Here is a 23539-nt window from a genome sequence, read left to right as displayed (position 1 = left end):
CACAGGATGGAATTTATAATATAAGTTTCTGAGGTAGACAACTTTTTTTTTAAGTCAGATTAAGTAAATTATCCTTTTGGACTTAAATAACCTCTTTTAAACATCTACTATACAACAATACATATACCACCACCCTTTTTTTTTTAAACTATTATTTCAGCTATAAACAAGTATCTTGCAAAAATTCGAGATGACTCCCTCTTGAAGAAATGACAGAGGAACAGATGACAGCAGTAGTTCTGAGGGACAGTCACAGACTTTTAAACAGGCATATTTCAAGATGTGTTTGAGGCATGCTCCGCATACCTGAAGATCTAGTTAAGGACATTTATGAGCTGTGCCTGTCAAGCAATTCAGCACTCTGAAGAATCTCAGACATCAGTCTCAGGCAAAAATGCATTCTGCATTTTTTTTTTCCAGAATGCTGTGCATAGTTTTATTTTGAATAAATGTTAAGTGGGTTGTTAGTTAGATAGTATATGTGCATTCGTGTGCATACTCACGCTGATTCCCCTATCCATTAATGAACCAGTGTAAGTAGTAATCAGATTGCGTGGTAGGTGGGGTAAGCAATCTTACCAGAAATAATGTTCTAGAACTTGTGTGCTTCGAATGAAACCCTGTTTTTTTCTTCTGAAGGAATCCGTGACCAGCTACACAGGCAGTTTATTCGTCCATTATCATTATTCCCTTTCAAATATGGGCTTTAGATTTTATTGGTGCATGGTCCATTGCCAGCAACAGACACACAAACCCACCAGTAATATGGAGCTTAAAATGGTAAAAAGACAACACACTTGAAGAGAAATCTCTTTATAGTTTTCATTTAAAAAATAAAATAGGCAAAACTTTAAAAGAGGAACAATCCATTCCAACCAAAATTTTAAAATATACTTCCATGCTAAAAGCAAAAGTCTGGATGTGAGCCTCATGGAAGCTGCCAAGTAATAAGAGAAAGAAACTTAATCTTTCACATTACTCGTATCCGTGTCTTTGCTTTCCTGGCTTACATGACTGTTGGCATTTTTACTAGGTGGATCTAAATCCTCACTTTTATTTTCTACTTCCATAGCACTGCTTTCCACAGGACTGTGGGAAGATTCTTCACCTATTTCTGCTTCCATTTTTGTGACTATATCATGTTCTTTATCTTCCACATCCATTCCTTCCTCTGTTTGTGCCAGCCTATGTTGAACTTCTTCCTCTGTTTTACTTTCCGATTCCTCCTCTTTCCTCTTTGCTTTAAACACTTCAACTCCCATCATCCTCAGGTAATGAAGTCTCTCATTCTTGGGCACAAAGGCACGGAGTGATGTCTTCCCTTGCCAACCACACAGCACTATAGGACACTGTAGATCATCAGGTTTTCTACAAACAAGCAGTTAAGCTCAGTCAACTATGAGGAAGTTAATCTTCAAAACTTAATTTTATAGCTGTACCCTGATAAATAAGTGCACAATCCTTAATAGTGAATGCATTATATAACTATTCGTAGAAGACGCAAGTCCACCAGTCTTAATTTCAATACCCAAACAGGTACAGGTCTACAAGCAAGCAAGGAAAAAAATAAAGCTCAATGCTATTAAATTTCTGCAACAAGCAAAATAATTGTCTGGCTCTGGTTTCAAAACTAACATAAGCAACAGCAAGATGAAAGTTTACATTTATAAAGTCCTCAAAAGCTTCTGATAATACTTTGTAACAAAAATGAACCATGAAAAAGTATAGATTTTCTATTCCAAATGCCAGACTTCACAGTGAAACAAACAAACATGCAGTGATACTGTAGACCTCTCGCAGGACTACTAGCTCTCCTTTATAAAGCTAAATCCTACAATTGTTTTAAGAATACACAGGCAAGAGAGCTTCTTTCCCTGTTATATTATTTGTATGCTTTCTGGCTTTACTGTTGACCTCACTGCATTTCTGTGCCTCCACTTCTGGTTTTGCCGAGTGAAAATAAATTCTTCTTCAAGTTTTAAAACAGTGTAAAAGGAAAACAACACATCTACTTACTCAGGATCTGGGTCGTACTTCAGAACTATACTTCCCATTGCTGCAGGGAAGGGAGGTGGGGGGAACAAAAAGAAAACAGATGCGTTACTTGGTACAATGTTGAAGTGTTTGCAATTTGAAAATGTTCAACAAAACAAGTTTTTAGACAGCCACACAGCATGAGCGGGTTAGCAGTTATCTACATCAGTACAGCAAAATATAGGCAATACCAGTTTTTATTCCTTTTTTCCATACCGAAGCATTTATACAGTTACAAAAGCAACTGCCAACCCTGCCCCCTCCCAAACCCCACACGAACAAATTAAGATACAAAACCACGTAGTGGATTAATTTACTCAGTGAATTTATCAAGGAACTTTTACTGAAGTAAAATGAACAGAAGAGTATGCCAGCCCAAACTTTAGAAAAATTGTTCTTCTCATTTTGTCTCATCAAACGCTGAAGTACAAGGACTAGCGATGACTTGGAAATAAAACAACATAAACAAAAGACTGAAAAGCAGTCTTCATTTCTTCAGGCAACCAGTGTAGAGGAAGTAAAAATTTAATATGAGTAGACATCACTCCCCATAATTAAGAAAATTGAATCTGAATAACTGCATTTCTTACATAAAACCATGACAAACAGTTGCAGATGACAAACACTTTCAGCTGGAGCACTAACAGGCATAAAGGTCAGTAGCATATATAAAAATCTTTGTTCATCAGATACTTTAAATGCTGCCTCACAGCATCACTTCACAGAAGTCACAAGTTTGGCAACTCTTCTGTTCTCTAGAGTTCATAAACCTTAATGGCTGTGATCAGAAAGGACTACAGTTTCTAGAGGCACACTGGGTTTCAGTACTGCTTACTAACCTAACTAACTAGTATATTCAATATAAATTTAGTAAAGATTTTTAGAAAACTGTTTATGTGACAGGATTTTCATAGTCTTCCACATACTGTGTAATAATAATTTTGTCATAGCACACATTAGAAGGCTCACCTATGTCTTTGACTTTCTTCTGTGTTTCACTGCTGAATTTACTTAAGAATGGATTTTCCTGGGTTAGCAGAATTTTAACATCTTCTATGCAGACATTTATAATCCTTGCATGAATGAATGGATAGAGAGTATAAATTCCCTGTTTAATAAATAAATATAATTATTTCAAAATGCAACCTCTACTTTCTGAAGGAAAAATGTTAAAAACAGTATGTCCTTTAGACAATATCAGAAAACAATTTTCACATTTTAAACCACGCTGAAAATGCAAATTGTCATTAATCTGACAAAGTTAATGCCAGCTGTGCTACAGGGTCTAGAGGAAACCAAAGTATCTCATTTGAAAATACAATGCTATGTAATTACCTCTTGTGCTAATCTGAACGCACATCCAAACTGTTCACCATCACTGTTGCGAGACCAGACTTTTATCCCTGTGTTAATAACCTGCAAATGGCAAAGCCAATAAGCGTCATTAAGGAATATAAATTCTAAATTAGCACTCTGAGCTTCATTTTTCCTCAACTGCTTGACTAAAAGGAGGAAGAAAGGACAATTCTGCCCTAACATTTGTTCATTTGTGCTGGACACTGAATTAAATTCATTCAAGGGAAAAAGGAATTCCCTCTATTGAAACATAGTTCTCTCTCAACATAAACACCTTTTACTTCTTTCCATGTTGAAGGCCAAACGCTGTGAGGAAACGTTAGTCTTAAAATGAGGGCAATGAACTGTTATGATCTAATTTTAATTTTAGTTTGAGTAAGAATGTTCTGGGTGATTCTGGGAAAGTCAATCAAGGATGGAATTTTAAAAATGCACAAGTGCTTAATATTAGGACACTACACCCTTTGTGGTGCTTGGTCTCACTGCCTGATGTAATGAACCAGTTTCTTAAAATTTTGTCAATTATGTAGCCATTTCCTGTATGTGGGATAAAAGGATAATTGTTTATCCATCTCAAAGATCTTTTGCAAAGATGTAACGAATATCCTTGGAAATTTTCATGACTTGACTGGACAAGGCTCTGAACCATATCTGATCTGGCTTTGAAGTTAGCCCTGCTTGGGGCAGGCAGGAAGCTGGACTAGATGACCTCACTCTAACTGAAATTATTCAACAACTTTTAAGACAAATCTTTAGCATTTGCTAGGCATCTTCCATGGGAAGCCATATAAAAGAAGTTATCATATTACCCTCTAACTAACAAAAACTACTTCTTATCCCATTATCATTCAGGTTAACAACTTTTCAAAATATTTAGTTGTTGAAATTACTTTGAAACAATGTCTCTATGTAACACAGCCAGCTAATAATTCAGCTGAAGTTATCTGTTATTTTTGGTAGGCTTTCAAAGCTCTTAATACTTTTATTAAGTGTCAATATAAACTTGTGAAGGTACCTTAAGACCACATAACAATGCTGGTACACACGCAGCAGTTATATAGTCCCTTTCTCTACTTCTAAGGTCACTTCCATCTGCCAAAAACCACACTGATTTTAGTCTTGGAAGCTGTTATTTACCTCTCAGAGACAACTCTTCATCTCTTTAACAGAGGAAGGATAGAGAGGAAAACATTCTTTCAGACTTAAAAGAAAAAAGGCCTATCAGAGGGCTAATCCTCTATATAAACAATAAACTTGGCAATTAAGGTCAAGGACACATCCACTGATGCTTACGATCTCTGTTGTGAAAACCTGAGGAGATGAACTATACCTTCATCTTCTCACTGTTGTTCAGAAGCACATTCCTTAGCTCCTTAGAAACCATGTACAGCTGTCTCTTCTTTCCTTCTTGAGTTCGGGTTAGTAAATTCATCTTGGGAAATGATGGGTCCAACGCATAAAACTTCCTGTGGCCATAATACTTGTTTTGATTAACTGAACAGTGAAATTCCATACTCAAAATGCATGGGTTAGCCCATTTCCGTGAGCTATCTCTGACAACACTCAACACTTTGGCTCCAGAACACAAAAACTGGACTTGGTAAGATGCATGACACAGAAAAGACAAGCTGTCACAGGCACTAAGACACACTCAAAAATTAACAGTGCAAACTACAGTTGGCTATTTTCATTTAAGAAGTGTTTAAGTGTTGAGGAGAGGGGCACCTGGTGCAAAGCTAGGGAAAAGATTTTCAGGAATGACCAACTAGACCCATCGTTTGTGATGAACTGACCTATTAATATTCCGATACTACTAGAAACGTTACTGCCAAAATGTAAACATTTTTTTCTTACTGGATAGGAAGGAACAACGGATCATCTTCAGGAAGAAACACAAAAGGGTCTTCTTTAAACCCAAACAACTTCATTTTTTTAGATGGTGGTGGTCTAAAAAGAAAATACCGTTGCATTGTCAATTTTAGTAAAAGGACATTGTTTAAAATCAGTATATTCAGTTCATTTAGTCAACACCTGCCTTATGGTAATGACAGTATGCCAAACAGAAAACCGACATTTTTCCTGTGCTTCACTAAGACAGCACTACCCGCAATTTAACTTCTTAAAATGAGGAAGTGAAAGCAGCGCTTCAAAACAGAAACCACAAAAACAAATAAACAGAGATTTCTGAGGGAGTAATTGTGAAGACAGTAAAGATCTCCCAAAGGCTAACTTCTGAAAGTAGTTTTTACCTTAACAGAGAAGAAAGGACTAACAGACTTTGCAAACAGTAATAAGAAAAGTGGTTATTTTCCTAACTCGCTGAAATACAAGACAGAAAATTTGGAAACATAGGACAACTGAGCAAATTCATTAATTCTTCTTGATCGACTTCTCAATGAGTCCAGTAACAAAAGAACTATAGAATACTCAGCAATTACGAAGCTGTCAGGAAAAATACTTAGACATGGTCTCTTACCCACATACTCCTTCCTTTTTGCTTTGCTCAGTGTCTGAATTCTGCAATTCTTGCATTTTCTTAGACTCTTCATTTTCAGCAAGTGTTGGTTCTTCAGTAATGCATTCAGAACCACTATCTGAATTAGCTGCTGTCACTTCAATATCTCCCGTTCTTTGTGGTAATTTCTGATGAACCTATTGCAAATTATAGTATCTTCAACAAAGTGAAAGTAGCATCTAACTGGTAACATGTACCTATGCTCTTTGCATGTGCTTAATTTGTATCAATTTTGTATGTAAGCACTCAAACAGATCCATTTAGGGAGTTAATCTGATTACTAAGTGAAGATATTTACCTCTAGTACTGCTCTGGACAATTTCTTACCAACTGTCCAAGAAAGCTACTTTTGTACCATTTACAAAATCATGTTCAAGCACTCACAGAGAAGACTGTTTTAAGTCAGGATGTGCTACTTTCCTCCTAGCACTCACAGCTACACACACATCCTCCTGCTGCACACTTTCTGTAAGAGTGCTACGACGTTAAACTTAGAACAGCATAAACTATTTGGATGACACTTACTTCTAAGTGCTTTCTCCTTACTGCCACACACATTTTACTCATAAGTTGTTCTAATGAAGCAAATCAAATAAATAGAAACAGCCAAAAGGGATTCACAGAAGTTTCTCTCAAATATATGAATGATCTAAGAGATCAAATAAATCAAGTCAACTTAAAATCCTGTTGACAGGATTTTAAAGACAACTGACAACAAATGGATTAAAGTCAGATGGCTGAAGCTGCTGTTGCTCCTAACAGTTTTACATCCATTCCCCCTGCTGCTGATCTGCTAGACTAATCTGCTAGTGAATCACTCCTGAGCAACCAGCTACAGAGTAAGATAAACTGAAATCAGAATCAGCTTACAATGCAGCAGAAACAAACCTTCAGCAGAGGGACCATACGCAGCTGAAGGAAGTGACAGCTTTAGCTACTCAATCTAATCTGTTTCTGTAATTCTTTCAAAGCCTTAATTTTAGGTTCAAGTTTTATCTTGCTACTTTACTATGATTTCAACCCCATCCATTTTCTTTTTTATTTTGAAAGGAGATTCTTTTTTCAGTTCTTACGGGAGTTAGGGATTTATTTTCAATTGACACACTGAACTGTAACTGAAGGGCAGATACAAGACAGTTATAGTATGTTTTCTATTATGTAAGCTTCCAAAAAAATTCCAGAAATGTTATTAAAATTTAGTATTTTAGCTCTTTTAAAAGAAGTTACCTTAGGCTGGCGTTTATTCCATGGCATTGGAGATTTTTTTATTAACACAGCCACAAAGAAACCTCCTGTGTTCTGGTGATGTGGCAATATCCTAAGACTGGTGGGGGGGAAGAAAAAACAATGTTGCAGTGTATTAATCATCAGTATTCAGGCTCTCACAAAGTACTAGAAGTGTCACATCTATATTTACTTTCAGGGTAAACTAAGTATTCCTAGTAGGATTGCACAGATTTAATTTATCAACCTAGAAACAGGATCTAAAATAGAGCATTCTGGCAAAATAACTTGCATCAGTGCAACGCATTCGTTTCACCATTCATATCTGAGCTTTAATGACTCATTTCTAAACCCTATTTTTAGAATAGCTATGAAACGTTTTTCATAGAAAATAAGTCACACTGTTAAAATGTTAGTGTTTTACATACTTTCCAGCAATTTTGGCTATGTGTCTCTATTGGATGCAAAGAATTTGACCTGTTTGTGTGCGTACCTACTCCTTGTAAGCAACTTTCAGTAATTTATTTCAGTTCACTGGAATTTAAATATTGTGTACTGCCATTACATATGAAGCAATCAAAATATACTCAGACCTATACAAGCAGAGGTCTACACTGCAACACATTCATAACCTGGCCTCCTAATTATAATTTGCCCACCACCACACAAGGTAACCGTCAAAACCTCATAAAATCTACTCTGGGAAAACTTACCAACGCTCTAGATTCATTGCCTTTAGCTTCTCTTCATCTTTTACTGGAAACATAGTGGGACGTATTTGTGTCTGTCTATTTGAAGGCACATCTTTCCACTCTTCCAACCACTGTCCATCTTTAAGCATTACCTTCAAAGGAGTAAATATGCATACTCTGAAGAATATGGGCCACCATTTTACAAGTTTTAGTTAAGATACTTTCAAACCAAGGTTTAGATGCCAAAAAGAGAAGTTATTTTCTGGTGTAGTAAATGAAGTTCTTTAAAGCATATTGTTCCTACGTACATTTTATGTGTGCACTTAAAAGCAGGAGATTCTTGACAGCTGTACCTCTTTGCCCCACTTTTTATGCTTCAAAAGTAGGCAGTCGAGTAAAGACTGGTGCAGAATCAACGGCAGTGATCTTTGTTAACCTTCAAGAGCATACAGAACACCAAAATCCAAAGGAAGGACAGTGGTGGAACATACAAGAAGATTGGTAAGCCATCATGATTTCGGATACATTACTTCTTTTCTCCATGAGACTGGCTGTGAGACATTCTGCTATAGGCAGCTTCCAAGCAGTATACAAAGCAAAAGGGCTACTGCAGTCTAGCAGAGAATAGAAATAAGAAAAATGCAAGAGTGCCACACCACAGCTTGGTAAGTGTACAGCCCCACGACACAGCCCTACACACAGATCTATAAATCCACTCTAAGATACCATGTGGACATAACATCACCTCACTCTGTCTAAGGGGCAAAGCTTTTGAAGGCTGCTTAAGATACATGTGGAAGGTTAGAGCCACAACTCTCGTAGCAAGGCATTTTGAATGCTCTTTAAGCAAGAATACCAAAGCGGGGGTAAAAAAAAGACCAGGGGAAATTTGATTCCAGAACTCTAGACGTCTGGTTCTGTACTGGGCTGCTAAGAAAGGTCACATCCAGGAACATGGGGCAAATGCAAAAAAAACCTTAATGACTGAAATGAAGGCCTGTTTTTGTTATTAAGGCAACAAAATGGAGAAGTCACAGCAATGGTGACTTCAGGACTGGCAGGTACGATAAAGTATTTTTGTACATCTCGCTGTGATTGTCTTGAAGGTTTAATGAAGTTTTCTACTGGAAACTGAAATGTAAGGTTTATCTTGATTACAACTTCACTAAGAATGTTAGAACACAGATTTCAGCATCATGAAATCTGGAATTTCTCAGCCACTGATCAGATCACACCTAAAATATCGTGCCTTTGCTTGTTCCTGAAACAGAAATGACTGTACTTCCAGAATTAGTATTTCACGCCCAAATATGCTACATGTCATATTGCTAGATGGAGACAAGATAGACTGCTATTCTGAATTGCTCTTCTTTTGGAAGCCATGAGTTAAGCTTGAGAGAAACAAACAACGGGACTGATAAATAACTGGAAGTACAAACAAGCCTAGAACTATTTTGGATGTACTAGAATAACGGCCTAACAGGCCTGCTCTGTTCAATTTTGGTTTACCAGTCTAACTGCACAATATACTGCTGGAATGACAAAAGCATCAAAGCACAGGCTGGAGTCTTCTCTACTGTACAGCTTGCTAGCCTCTTATCAGGGTAGCATCAAGACTAGGAGTGCTGCAGAAGTAGATAAAACACATCTGAAGTTAAAAAGGTCTCTTCCTTCAAGATTCTGAAATGACTCATTTGAGTTCATTCATCATCTGGCTTAAGCAGAGAGTACCGAATGCTTTTTCCAAGCACATAAGTGTCCCTTGAGCAAAACCTTATTCTTATTTTGCTGTTCCCAGAGATCTACAGTCAACTGACACTCAGGAATATTCAATGTAATCACTAAGTCACAGAGCTCCCACTGAACAAAGACCACACCAAGTAAAAACAGCACCAAAGCAAGAAAATATGTTCAATGACGAGCTAGCCAACGAGGCCTGAAAAAATAAAGAACAGCAAAAAAGGGCTGAAAAAAATCTTGCAAACTTTCAACAGATTTTGTTAGCCCTTTATCTTTTTTTAAACTTTTAAACTTTAACATTTTTTAAACTTTTTTGTTGACTTTAGTTTTAACTTTTTAAAATACCCATTAGGGAGATTTATATTCCAACTGCAATCACAGAAATAAGCGTTACAGGGAATACAACATACTCTTAGTTATCTTTATGTATATATTTTGTAGCCTTATACAGTACAAAAAAGAGTAAAATGAAGATTATAGAGCCACAATCATGCACTTTACATTTATCCTTCAGGTACAAGCACACAATTTAAACTTTTGGAACTGTAAGAAGAGAGAAATCAGCTACTTTCTAAGCTGGATTTCTAATGACAGAACATAAACAAAACTTTATTCCATGCATCATGTTCATTAGCCAACACACAGGCACAAACCTGCAGAAGGTACCCTTGCAAAAGGCTAGTGAAATGGTGAGAGAAGACAGAACAACCAATGGCGTTGCAAAAGCTCACAATTAAAATTTAATCAGAGTTTCTTTCCCTACTACCAGGATGGCCTTCTACTCTTCCTGATTATGCTCTTTAACAGGAAGCTAAACAAGCTTTGGGGGTTTTTGTCCCTCTCTACCAGTCTGTTTCCAGAACTGAAATTACATAAAGCCTGGAACAAAATATAGGATTCTTTTAATATTCTAGGATTACTCACATAACTGCAGTTTTTATAGCTTATTTCCAGAAAGGGTTTAACAGCTTTTACTTCCAAATGATTCAAATGGACCAGCTCAAGAACTGTAGAATCTAACACTCACAGACTGTAAAGACAGAGGAGGAGGGATAACTTAAAAAGTGGCTGAAATTCTGTTGCCATCTACAGGCCACATGCTGCATGCAACAGAAAGGGAATTACGTTAAGAACGTATAGGAGATAGAACAAAGAAAGCTAGAGGAAAAGGATGAGAGCAGAAGAGGAAACAAGAACTTACCATAAGAAAGGTCTTTTTGCCCTCTCCTTTACAATGCTATATTGCCTACAACTCTAAACAGTAAATCACTACTGTTATTTCAGCTCAATCTAATGTTTTGAAATGTTATGCTTCAAAATTTCCCTAATTTAACACTCTACAATAGACCAAGAAGCTCACAGAAATATCAGGTAGGTACCTTCCATTTTGTAATTCCCGGCATCCTCTTCAAACCTGGCAACTCAGAGGAGACATCAGCAAGTTCTAAGGCACCTGAAACCCAAAGAATATGAACATTCTTGAAAACAGAATTTGAGAGTTGTGCTCTTAATTAACTTTTATACAAACAGTTTTCCTTCAAGTTTTAAGTCCATTTAAAGACCATTGCTTTTTAAATCTTTCAAGGAACAAAATGTTATACGATTACTACTGTGTGAATTAACAAGATGGTAAGAACTGTTCATAATAACTACAGAAGTTTGCAACCTATAAATTGACCAAACTATAATGGTTAGATACTCTATGCAGCTGCTACAAAAAGTAATACTCTACAACCTGTATCATTAAACATCAGTGTTCCAGGCAATGCAGTCACAGTAGTTTTTCTTCTCACTTAGTATTTGGATTTACTACACTGATTAAGTATTTTTCAGAGTACACCTTTGGGATGACTAAGCCTTTCAAAATGCTTGATAAATTTTGATTTTTATGGACTTACAATCTTAATATATTCCAGTGTGAGGGGGAAAAGGATTTATTATTTTTTAAATGGAAAGGAAAATAACACAACTGTTTAACAGGAAGGTAAGTACTATCAACCTAATAGGACAAAGGCTATGTGCCTAAAATAAGTCAGATTACTGCAAGAAACAGAGTGTAATGCAATCTACTGAATAAAAAATTTAAACTACCCCAAGTCCAGAAACAATGATATAAAAACTTACTGTTTATATAGGTGATCTCCCTAGAGAAGAATAACCTTAAAATTGCTTTTATGTGATTCTGAAATCTTAGTTATTTAACAGTTAGGTAGGCTTTTCCTCACATTGTACACAATTTGTCAACTGTTCTACATGACTAACCATTTACTCTTACAGTGACAGTTTAAGCAAGTATTTTAAATAAATGAAAAAGTGATACATTAATTCATAGACAAATTCCAAAATGACATTTCAAATATGATTAACCTTGATGTTTGTGTCCATCCTTTGAATACTCCTGCTTACCTACAGCATGACTTCAACTGATGCCTCAAGACTACTTCAGTCTGATCAACCATTAAATGGTCTGTCATAAGTACTGCAATTCCCAGCAGGGAAGCATGGTACAGAAGTGCATTTGCCTTCGCCTTCAGTCCCAAGGGGAAAGCAATCTCTGATCTGCTCCGCAAGCAGCAGTATAACACAGCCCTACGAACTAGGTTAAGCTCAAAGAACCAACAAACCTTCTGCAATGACCTGAGCAAATCCTTGAGGTCCAATGCCCCTTGCAGACCACACCACTACCTCATCCTTCTTTACCTACATCTCTGTTCAAGCCCCAAGGATAATGTTTGCTCACTGGGACACACCGTACCCTCCAAGTATGCCTCAATACCACCACTGGGCAGAGACAAGAACCAAATGTCACAGCCCAATACTGCAGTGAAGATTCTTACTTCCAAGTACTGAATTTGCCCCAAATACTGCAATTATTGGCCTCTGTCAACATCCATATTGCTTCGTCCTCCTGTCCAAACTAGTCCTTACTGCTTTCCAATCTTGTCATCGTTAAGCTTAACTCTGGTGCATTACAGCCTTCAATAAGCCAAGCATACTATAATTTACTGGAAACATGTATATGGTGTTTTTTCACTTGGTCTGCCAAAAAAACTCAAATAAATATAACCCTCTAAATAAAACTGTCCTTTGAGTAGAAATTAAATAGTCAATTCCTAATTATCTGCAGTCATTTTAACTAAACTGCTGTTCAGGAGACAATGAAATTTCATGCATAACTGGGGCCAGAATAGTGGCTGGCACAAAGAAAACATTACACAAAACACACTATTCTACTTCCAGAACCAGCGCAGCTCCAGGAGTAGTACAGCTGCTTCTGCTCTGTACAAGGCTCAACTCAACAAACTCTGTGGAGCTTTTCATGCAAAATCCAATTAGATGTCTCCAAACTTCAGGTTACTGACTCAGAGAAAAACAGTGTCCATCAGCCCAAAACCGGAAATTTGGGCTACTAAGCAGTAGTATCAATTTGACGCAGTGGATCTCAATTTTTCCACCTCTTGTTACTTCAGGTGATGGAGACTTAACGGCAACTTAGGGAAGCCTCCATATGCAAGTCAAAAGTGTAACAAAACTGATGAGCTTAAAGACATTAAAATTCCAAGCATCTCAAAATGTGGGTCAAAGAATGCCAAAGGTATCAGTGACTCCCACCGACTCATGCACAATAACATTCCTCTAACTGCACTCTGGGCTTTTTGCTCCTACGGTGTTTAGCAGTAATGTCCCATGCTGTGTTTTCCAAAGGAAATATGAATGTCAGACAGGGACTTCAACCAGTGGAATAGGTTAGCAGAAGCCAGATAACACAGACTGAATTCTGTTGATCTGTAGAAGTATCTTGTGTATCTTTAACAGTACTTCTTCAGGTTTCACATATGCACCTGATTTAGGCCCACTTAAGAAGACTGCTTATATCAACACCAATGAAATCCTACCAGTGCCAAAAAATCACTGCAGTTTTGCATACTAGGAGCACGTTACCCACCTAAGTCTATAACTAGTACTACCATAGAAGTACCATTTTTTGGTCTCAGAAGAAAAGATTTCCCCAGTCCATCCAAGCTCACATTCTCACCTTGACTCTTTTCCAGCAGAGATGCAATCACAGCCTCATTTTCGATAGGATTCAACGAACACGTAGAATATACCATTCTCCCGCCTTCTGCCAGCTGTTCTACACCACGGGTTGCAATTCTTAACTGCAATCTAACAGAACACTCTTGGTTTAGCCAGGTATCATTCGGGCACCAGAAAGATTTCCCATCAAATTTCTTACAGGTGAGGCTATATTGCAGACATGTTACTCTCCATGGACTAACTCAGCACATAGTCAGTTCCACAGCTGTTGCCAGAATACAAATTCAAGTCAATTTTAAACTAAGTCAGCTTAGTGCAGTCTACACTGCAGACACACTCATAATTACAGCTATTAAAACAGCGATTAGGTCACACATTAACATTATGGCACGATAACGTTTAACATAACATTCTGTATTTTGTTCTTTCTAGTGCCCCATTAAATTTATAGTAAAGTACTCAACGCTAGAAAAACAACTCCCCAAAACCTCACTCCTTTTCTCCGACGTCTAGAGTTAAAATGAGGAGCAATCTGACTATTACAAATATTATGGATAACACAGCTTAGCTTGCATTGGCGTTCTGAGAGAAGTATCACTGAGCTGGATCACCAGCTTATACCCTACCTGCATGCTTACAACTACAATAAGACCTGTAATTAGGAATGAGTTACTGAGCAGAGCAAGTCACCCAAGGTCAGCTGAGTCACAGTAACTGATCGCATTCCCAGCTTGTTACAAATGCCCAGTAAAATGTTCTAAGCTTCTTTGTCTGTGTTTAAATTAATGCTTTTTACCATGAACCTGCACTAGGCTAAGTACTCATTCACCATCAGTTACCATAAGTCAGTCTCAGGTAACTGAAACCATTTATGCATGACCTCTAACATTCTAAAGACATTAAAACACTACTATTCAATTTTAAAAGTTTCCATATTTTCCAACAGTATTTTACCTGCATAAACGCTAAGAATGCCAACCAAATGAATTGTTCCCTGTTTTATTTGCTACTTTGTCTAATTCAATTAATAGTAATAATATGTCAGATATTCATAAGAATACAAGAAATTTATATTCAGACACTCCACGGGAGGTTGACCTCACATCTGAAACACTACACTTTCGCTGAATAGCACATAAGCTCTTGATTTGAGAGAAGAGCAACTCTTCTTAGTCTCTGCCTTGTCATATATTAACATGTGAATATACGCAGATGTTAAAGATACAGGAAAAGGAGGAGAGAGAAACAGAAGTAGTGCAGATGTGTAATGAGCATTTTTACCCATGGAGCTGCAAACTGTTTTGGGTTGTCCACTTCTTCCATACATCAATGTTTTTCCTCATGGTTCCATCTCCACTGTAACAGAGATTACCAGATTTGTATTATTTGTGGGTAAAACTTATTTCATGTCCAAGTTATTTATTGCAGCAAAAGATTAACAGTCTCTCTCCCACATTAACTAGTTCTCCTATGCCGCACTGTTTGTTTCTAAGCCATCTTTGTATTTCAGTATCCTGAGTGTAGTTCAAAATTTGAAGCCCTTCAGCTGACCAAATTTAAGTACCACTTGGAATGAAAAAAGTTCACCTTGATTTGGTATCCCTTTACCTAAAACAGTTTAAGGGATTCAGCTGTTTTCAAAGTTACTATAAATCATAACTCACTAAGCAACTCAAAAAGCATAACTCAGTAACACCAAAATTCTAGCACTGCACTTAGTGCCATAAAACCTGTGTATTGAAGAGCATATGCAAAATACCTGCAAGGGACGTCACACAAAATCCTGTCATAGAAGAGGACCTCTTTTCTTCCATCAACATCTATTTGTAGATTAGGAATGCTGGAGGCATCATGATTTACCACCATGATGCATGGACTGTTTAATCTCTTAGCCTGATGAACCAACAAATAGCAGCGCTTGTTGTCGACATCATTAGCAATTACAAAACCCTCTGGGAACATAAAACAGTGGGAAGATGCCTTACTATTCAATAGGTAAATCATTTTACATAGAATATTACTTCATCTTCAAAGTTACGTAAACCTTTCACTAGAGATTTTTACTTAAGAGACTACTTATGAATACAGGACCCCCTGCTGAACATAAAATAGCATAAAGTATATGGAGGTTTAACTGATGTGTCAAATATGGTCTCAAGAGATCTAGCTTGCCTGCAGCAGAAATAAGACACAACCAAGGGCCCTTCAAGTTTTCACTCTCAGAGTAAAACACTTGTAACAGAGAAAAACTCCACTGCCACCAAAGACAATCTCTGTACATCAGCAGGTTTTCAGTAGAACACAGAAGGAATCCACTCCCCCCAACATAACCATTTTTATGGACAGTATTTTCTGAGGGCATCTAACTGAAAGTAAAGATTCTGAAGCTTGAAAAAAAGACAAAAATCATGACCATTTTAAGACTAAAGCAGGATACCACTAAAACACAAGGGCTCATGGGCCATCCTTCTAAAATTAAGCTCTGATCACATCTACTGTAATGTGAACTATGAAGATTTGTAATCCATCTCCCTCCTTCAAACCAAGGAAGCCAACAAAGCTTCAAGGAAAAGGTGGGGTACTTCCCATCTAATATAACTCAACTACTCTGGGAATTCAATGTGTAGTTAAATGCAGTTACTGATCTGTGACATTAAAAGTAATCTTCTATAAGAAAAAGAGGAAATTCAAAGTCACAAAAGTTTTTGGCAGTTTTTCCAGACTTACTGGGAAAAGGAACATTCATGTCTGCATGCAACATTTCAATGAGTTGTGCAGTCTTAGATCCAGGTGCAGCACACATATCTAGAACCTACAAACACCAGAAAGTTAAAAAAAAAAAGTCCTACCTTGTATTTTTTAAGTACTTGAAAAATTTACTATACGGTCTTGTTTAAATTAAATATTTTTGCATACAAGTGCAGAATTATGATTGTTCTGAACAGCAGTTTGCAAAAAACACAAAGTACAGGTCTGTTCTCTGTATGCATCATGGAATGCAGCTTTATCTCTGAGGGTCTAAAATGTAACAAGGAGTTTCGTTTGTAGGAAGCAAATACATCAGCTGAAAAAATCTGAAAGAGAAATCTGAACATAGACGTGGGGATATGGTCTTTTTATCAGCTCACAAGCAATTCCGATGGAAGTTAACTGGAACTTTATACATACACACAAACATTAAGGGAAAAGATACATTCAAGAGCAAGCTGTACTTTTCTTTAACTACCAGTAAAATTAATCAGACACTATCTGACACAGCTGATTATATAGATTTTATAAAGATGAACTGCTATCCCTTCCCACACATTCGCATTTTAATGCAAAAAATCAGGGCAGCATAAACTACCTGTTCCTATATCCTGGAAGAAGTACTTGGGACAGTACTTTGACTGTCTAGAACTCAATGACGGTAATGATAATGTTGAGTGCTTATGGATAAGGACCAGGGGGAAGATAATAAGGCACATATCCTGGTGGGAGTCTGTTACAGACCACCCAACCAGGATGAGGAGACAGATGAAGTACTCTACAAGAAGTTGGCTGAAGTCTCAAAGTCTCTAGTCCTTGTTCTTGTGGGAGGCTTCAACTTACCAGATGTCTGCTGGAAATACAATACAGCAGAGAGAAAGCAGTCTCAGAGGTTCCTGGAGTGTGTGGGAGATAACTTCCTGACACAGCTGGTGAGCGAGCCAACCAGGGCAGGTGCCCCGCTGGACCTGATGTTTACGAACAGAGAAGGCCTGGTGGGTGATGTGGTGGTCGGAGGCTGTCTTGGGCTCAGCAACCATGACATGACAGAGTTTTCAATTCTTGGAGAAGTAAGGAAGGGGTTCAGCAAAACCACTACCCTGAACTTTAGAAGGGCAGACTTTGGATTGTTAAGGAGTCTGGTTAACAGAGTCCCTTGGGAGGCAGTCCTGAAGGGCAAAGGAGTCCAGGAAGGCTGGATGTTATTAAAGAAGGATGTCTCAAAGGCACAGGAGCAGGCTGTCCCCATGTGCCTTAAGTCAACCAGGTGGGGGAGAAGACTGGCTTGGCTGAATAGGGAACTTTGGCTAGAACTCAATAAAGGAGAGCTTACCACCTTTGGAAGACGGGGCAGGTGACTCAGGATGACTACAAGGATGTTATGAGGTTATGCAGGGAAAAGAAAGGCAAAGGCCCAGTTGGAACTTAAACTGGCCGCCACCATTAAAGATAACAAAAAATGTTTTTATAAATATATCAGTGACAAAAGGAGGGCCAGGGAGAATCTCCCTCCTTTGTTGGATGCAGAAGGTAACCTTGCCATGAAAGATGAGAAGGCTGAGGTACTTAATGCTTTCTTTGCCTCAGTCTTTAATAGTCAGACTGGTCATCCTCAGGGCTGTCAGGCCCCTGTGCTGGGAGATGGAGATAGTATGCAGAATGAAGTCCCAGTTGTTGAACAGGTGGCAGTCACCAACCTGCTTCTTCACCTGGATGTTCACAAGTCCAGGGGGCCGGATGGGATCCACCCGAGGATACTGAGCGAGCTGGCAGAGGAGCTCGTCAAGCCACTCTCCATCATTTATCAGCAGTCCTGGTCAACTGGGGAGGTCCCAGATGACTGGAAACTAGTGAATGTGATGCCCCTCTACAAGAAGGGTCGGAAGGAGGATCCAGGGAACTACAGGCCTGTCAGCCTGTCCTCAGTGCCGGGAAAGGTCATGGAGCAGATCATCTTGAATGCCATTATGCAGCACGTGCAGGACAACCAGGGGATTGGGCTCAGCCAGCATGGGTTTATGAAAGGGAGGTCCTGCCTCACCAACGTGGTCTCCTTCTATGATAAGGTGACCCACTTAGTGGATGAGGGGAAGGCTGTGGACATTGTCTACTTGGACTTTAATAAGGCCTTTGACACTGTCTCCCACACCATTCTCCTGGAGAAGGTGGCTGCTCACAGCTTGGACAAGTGCATTCTGCGATAGGTTAGAAACTGGCTGGGTGGCCGAGCCCAGAGAGTGGTGGTGAATGGAATCAAATCCAGTTGGCAGCCAGGCATGAGTGGTGTTCCCCAGGGCTCAGTGCTGGGGCCGGTCCTGTTCAGTATCTTCACTGATGATCTGGATGAGGGGATTGAGTGCACCCTCAGTAAGTTTGCAGATGACACCAAGCTAGGTGGAAGTGTTGATCTGCTGGAGGGCAGGAAGGCCCTACAGAGGGACCTGGACAGGCTGGATTGTTGGGCCGGAGCCAACAGTATGAGATTCAACAAGGCTCAGTGCCAGCTCCTACACTTCGGTCACAACAACCCCATGCAATGCTACAGGCTTGGGGAGGAGTGGCTGGAGAGCTGCCTGGAGGAAAAGGTCCTGGAGGTGTTGGTTGACAGCTGGCTGAACATGAGCCAGGAGTGTGCCCAGGCGGCCAAGAAGGCCAATGGCATCCTGGCTTGTATCAGGAATAGTGTGGCCAGCAGGACCAGGGAAGCGATCGTGCCCCTGTACTCGGCACTGGTGAGGCCACACCTCAAGTACTGTGTTCAGTTTTGGGCCCCTCACTACAAGAAGGACATTGAGGTGCTGGAGCGTGTCCAGAGAAGAGCAAAAAAGTTGGTGAAGGGTCTGGAGAAAAAGTCTTATAAGGAGCGGCTGAGGGAATTGGGGTTGTTTAGTCTGGAGAAGAGGAGGCTGAGGGGAGACCTTATCGCTCTCTACAACTACCTGAAAGGAGGTTATAGTGAGGTGGGGGTCGGTCTCTTCTCCCTAGTAACAAGCGATAGGACGAGAGGAAATGGCCTCAAGCTGCACCAGGGGAAGTTTAGGTTGGACGATAGAAAAAACTTCTTCACCGAAAGGGTTGTCTGGCATTGGAACAGGCTGCCCAGGGTGGTGGTTGAGTCTCCATCCCTGGAGGTATTTAAAAGAAGGGTAGACGTGGTGCTTGAGGATATGGTTTAGTTGTGGACTTGGCAGTGATAGGTTAGCGGTTGCACTCGATGATCTCAGAGGTCTTTTCCAACCTCAACGATTCTATGATTCTATGAAGTGTTCAGACCATCATCAGGCAGAAGAGAACAGCATAGACACCAACACCTGATTTCTAGCATATTTCTCCCTCCTGGTTCATCACAAACTTGGCTTGTGATCAAGTCATTCACAGAGTCACTTTCACAGCATTTGACAGCTGACACCATTTTCTTAAGTAAGGAAGCTTAGAGTCTTTCCTCTTGCAGAGTTACAGATTTTCAGAACCATGTGACTCTATGTATCTTCTGGACCTTTAGCTCCGGTGAAATTTAGCTGAAATCATGCAACAGGATAGAAGATGGGGACAGATCTGCTCAGATCCTCATGGAAGCCCCTGGCATGAACAAGACTAAACCAGAAGAGAGACCCCAGGGAAATGCAAAGAGCATTTACCGACAGTTCCAGAGAGCATGTGAAAGGCACTGCCATGCAGCAGCGTTAATGCATCATGAGACATACCCAGTAAGAAAGCATCATACCTCCTATTTGAAGTAAGAGTTGTGATGCTACTGGTTTCTACTTATTTTTTAGATAATGCAAAAGATAATTAAGAATAAGCATGCTCTAAAATTGTCCAGCAATTTGATGGTGCGGGAAAAGTGAACTGTGAAAAGCAGATTAAAAATAAACACAACTACAGAGAGGTTTGACAGTCATCAAGTTGATCCTTGTGTAAAACAGGAATCAGCATGTTATACATGATGCACAGAACACACTGGTTAAGCATGAAAAGTAACCTGCAATTCCAGTCATAACAAGCAGCTCAGAAAATAAGGCACTAAGAACCATAAAAGGTCCTAAATGACAACAGCCAAGGCATCGTTATAGCAGCTATCTGCTGTCTTGTCGCAAGAGAGTACAAAGAACCTATTCTGGGTCTGATTTATGAGGAAATTCATGAATTTTACAGGCATTTCTGGGAAGCACTCGTTGAAATATAGTCACCAAAGTTAAACATTCAATTCAAAAAATGTATACTGCTATATTAGTATATGCAACATAAGGTGTGTTTTAAAATATTCTCACAATTGTGCTTTACATTAAGTCAAACACATTCCCTACCTGTTCACACAAAACTCAAAACGCACCGTGACACATTAGGACTGGATCTATCACTCAATTAATTATTCATTCAAGAGAGGTGCCTCATCATGTAACATAGCCATCAGCCCTGTGTCATACATTGGGTTATGGTGAGAGTAGAAGAAAATAAACTGAAAAGTTATGCATGCTAAGTAATGTTAACATAAGAACAAGTATGTACAAACGAGTCTCTAAAACATATAGGTCAGAAGTTTGAAAAACTTAAAATTTTAAGATACATCACGGCAAATTTAAGAACGAAATGCATAATGTGGTTGCTTGAGATAGAAAGGTGCTTAAAACTAGCTCATTAATTTAACAGATTAAGAGAATAAGGCCACCCGAGAGATTAATTCTGCAGACGAACACAGCATATGAAACTATCACTAAGGCTAGAAAAGGAAATTTGCTACCAGGCATCCCCATTCCTACAATCTGCCATTAGAAAATATCACAGGCATTCCTTAGACACCTCAGTTGAAGTTAGCAATCTATACTCTTCAGCCACCATCAACAGCATGTTTCAGCTCACCCAAATTATATTGCCTAACAGATTTATAGAGCAGAAGTTTGCAACTTCTTCAAAAAGGCACAGAGGGCGAAAACTACCTGGGTAAAGAACATTATCATTTGGATCTGGAAAACTACATCTGTTCACAGTGTGACAGATAGCAGGAAGTTAAAAACAGTCATCTTGTTTTAAAAAGGGGTTGAAACATGAATATGTAACTTTGATGCAGCTAAATACGTTTACACTTTGAAAGTAAGATTATGTAACTATTTAAAAACTAAGTGGTTTTTACAGTATATTATGTAAAGCTGAAAAAGCAGATGTTTCCCTGACAATCTATTTGTTATCTGAACACTGGTTGATTCTTGTGGTTTACACGCGGAAAGCATAAAACATGCTAACTTGAAACAGAATTGTGTATCAGTATTGATACTGCTACTGTATTTTGTAGTTTAATCAAACTATCTTCCAGGGCAAAACTCTAGCACACTGTATATCCCAATTACCTTATGATGAGGGTTAACATTAAGCAGCAGAGGTGGGATCATACTAACAGCCTCCTGACGACTGATGTTTCCCTTGAAAGGAAAAAACAAACCCAAAACAAGCTCCTTTTTATTCCATTCCAAAAGAATGAATTTCTTTTGCAATAAATTTTTTAAATCTCTGTGTAGTAAAATGATAAAGCAATTGAAAACACTATCATAAACTCCGGATTAAATTTTGTTAGCATTGAACAAACAAAATCACAGTATTTCACCCAACTGAAATTTGCGACTGCATATTTAAACATGCAATTTAACATGCCATTGGATATGAGATGGGAAACTGGCTTCAATCAAGTCAGAAACATCCATCACTAAAGGTAAAGTCTTGGTATGTATACACACGCATTTTTTACCAGACTCAAAAGTCTGTTTTCTAACAACAACTGATTATTTTACAGGGACTCATTTTCTCATTTTCACGTTCTCAAACAACAAAAAAGAATTGCAATTAGTTTAGGAGAAATACTTGTAACTGCAGTTATGTGCTAGATTCATGGGATGAGTCACTGTCAACGTCAAGACAAAATCCAGATTTTTCTGAGCTACTCAACTTCTGGGGGAAAAGTTACAGACTCAGTTTCTCATAATGCATTTAAATAAAGCCACTCCTCAGGATATGAAAGGAAAAATAAATAAATTTTAAAAAATCGAGATTTATCCAAAACTTACACATTCTGTCTCGCTAACCAGAAACTGATGAAACTTTTCCAGCTGCGGCGACTTACGCAAGATTTTTCTACTCAGGTTTGTGTGCCAGGCTAACTCCTCCGGATACCTGGGGGAAACGAGACAGAAAAAGGGCAGAGGCGTAAGAAAGAAATGAACCGACTCTTCAGGCTCGCGGTCGGGAATACGCAGGCTGCCTCATTCCCCTTCCAGCTCCCTTACCAGCTCAGCGACTGCGGCATTTCCACTTTTTGGCCGTCTACCTCCAGGTCCTGCAGCTCTTTGAAGTACTTTTCCTTCAGGCAGTGGAGAATCTCTTTGGCGTGGCTGCAAGGGAGAGAGACACGCAGAAGAAGGCCGGATCCAGGCACACCTTCGCCAGGCAGCCGGTGGCCTCCGGCTCCCCCTGCCCCCACCCCCTCAGGCCGGCCCCGGCCCCTACCTCCGGTAGCCGGTGATGCGCAGCGTGGCGGGCAGCGGCTCCCTCAGCGCCGCCATGAAGGCGTCCCACTCGCCGGCGGGGACGATGCCCAGCTCCCGGTAGTACCGCTCGAACAGCTCGTTCTCCTTCACGATCTCCGGGTAGCCGCCGGCCCAGCCCTGAAACGCGTCGCCAACCGTCAGCCCGGCGGCCCTGCCGCTGCCGCTGCCGCGCCCCGGCCCGCCCCGGCCCTCACCGCTCGGTCCCCGCCGCCACCGTCGCCGTCCCGCTCCTGCCGCTGCTGCTGCCGCCTGCGGTCGCGCGCCCGGCGGCCCATAGCGGCGGCCAGGCGCCGGCCCAGCCCCGCCGCGCGCCCCGCCGTGCCAGCGGCCGCTCCCGTCCCTCCCGGCCGGCGGGACCGCGGGGCCGCACAGCTCCGGCGGCACCGCGTGCTCCCGCCGCTACGCGCATGCGCCGGCCCTCCTTCCTCCTTCCTTCTTTTTTTCCTTCCTTCCTTCCTTCCTTCCTTCCTTCCTTCCTTCCTTCCTTCCTTCCTTCCTCCCTCCCTCCCTCCCTCCTTCCCTTCCGGGCAGCGGCGGTAGCGGCGGTGGCAGCGATAGCGGCGCGACGTGCCACCGCCCCGGCGGAACTTCCGTTCCCGAGGGCTGCTGCTGCCCGCGGCGGCCCCACCAACCAGGCCACACCCCCGGCGCCGATT

General features: G+C 40.1%; 1 protein-coding gene across 1 annotated transcript; it reads right to left on the bottom strand.

Annotated features, from left to right (window-relative positions):
* Positions 1-797: 797 nt before the first annotated feature.
* On the bottom strand, positions 798-23344 carry NSUN2 (NOP2/Sun RNA methyltransferase 2). The gene is made up of 19 exons (XM_075084322.1): positions 23078-23344; positions 22843-23000; positions 22623-22727; positions 22404-22509; positions 21693-21764; positions 16327-16411; positions 15359-15551; positions 14881-14955; positions 13598-13728; positions 10941-11014; positions 7843-7973; positions 7133-7229; positions 5867-6042; positions 5245-5337; positions 4721-4856; positions 3370-3450; positions 3004-3142; positions 2017-2056; positions 798-1368 (listed from the first exon to the last, which is right to left on the bottom strand). Exons 1-19 carry the CDS (start codon positions 23156-23158, stop codon positions 963-965), a joined length of 2379 nt encoding a protein of 792 aa, XP_074940423.1. The 5' UTR covers positions 23159-23344; the 3' UTR covers positions 798-962.
* Between the last annotated feature and the right edge of the window lie 195 nt (positions 23345-23539).

The sequence above is a fragment of the Phalacrocorax aristotelis genome, chromosome 2, assembly GCF_949628215.1.
Source record: "Phalacrocorax aristotelis chromosome 2, bGulAri2.1, whole genome shotgun sequence".
Taxonomy (NCBI): domain Eukaryota; kingdom Metazoa; phylum Chordata; class Aves; order Suliformes; family Phalacrocoracidae; genus Phalacrocorax; species Phalacrocorax aristotelis.
This window is presented reverse-complemented; position numbering and strand designations above follow the sequence as displayed.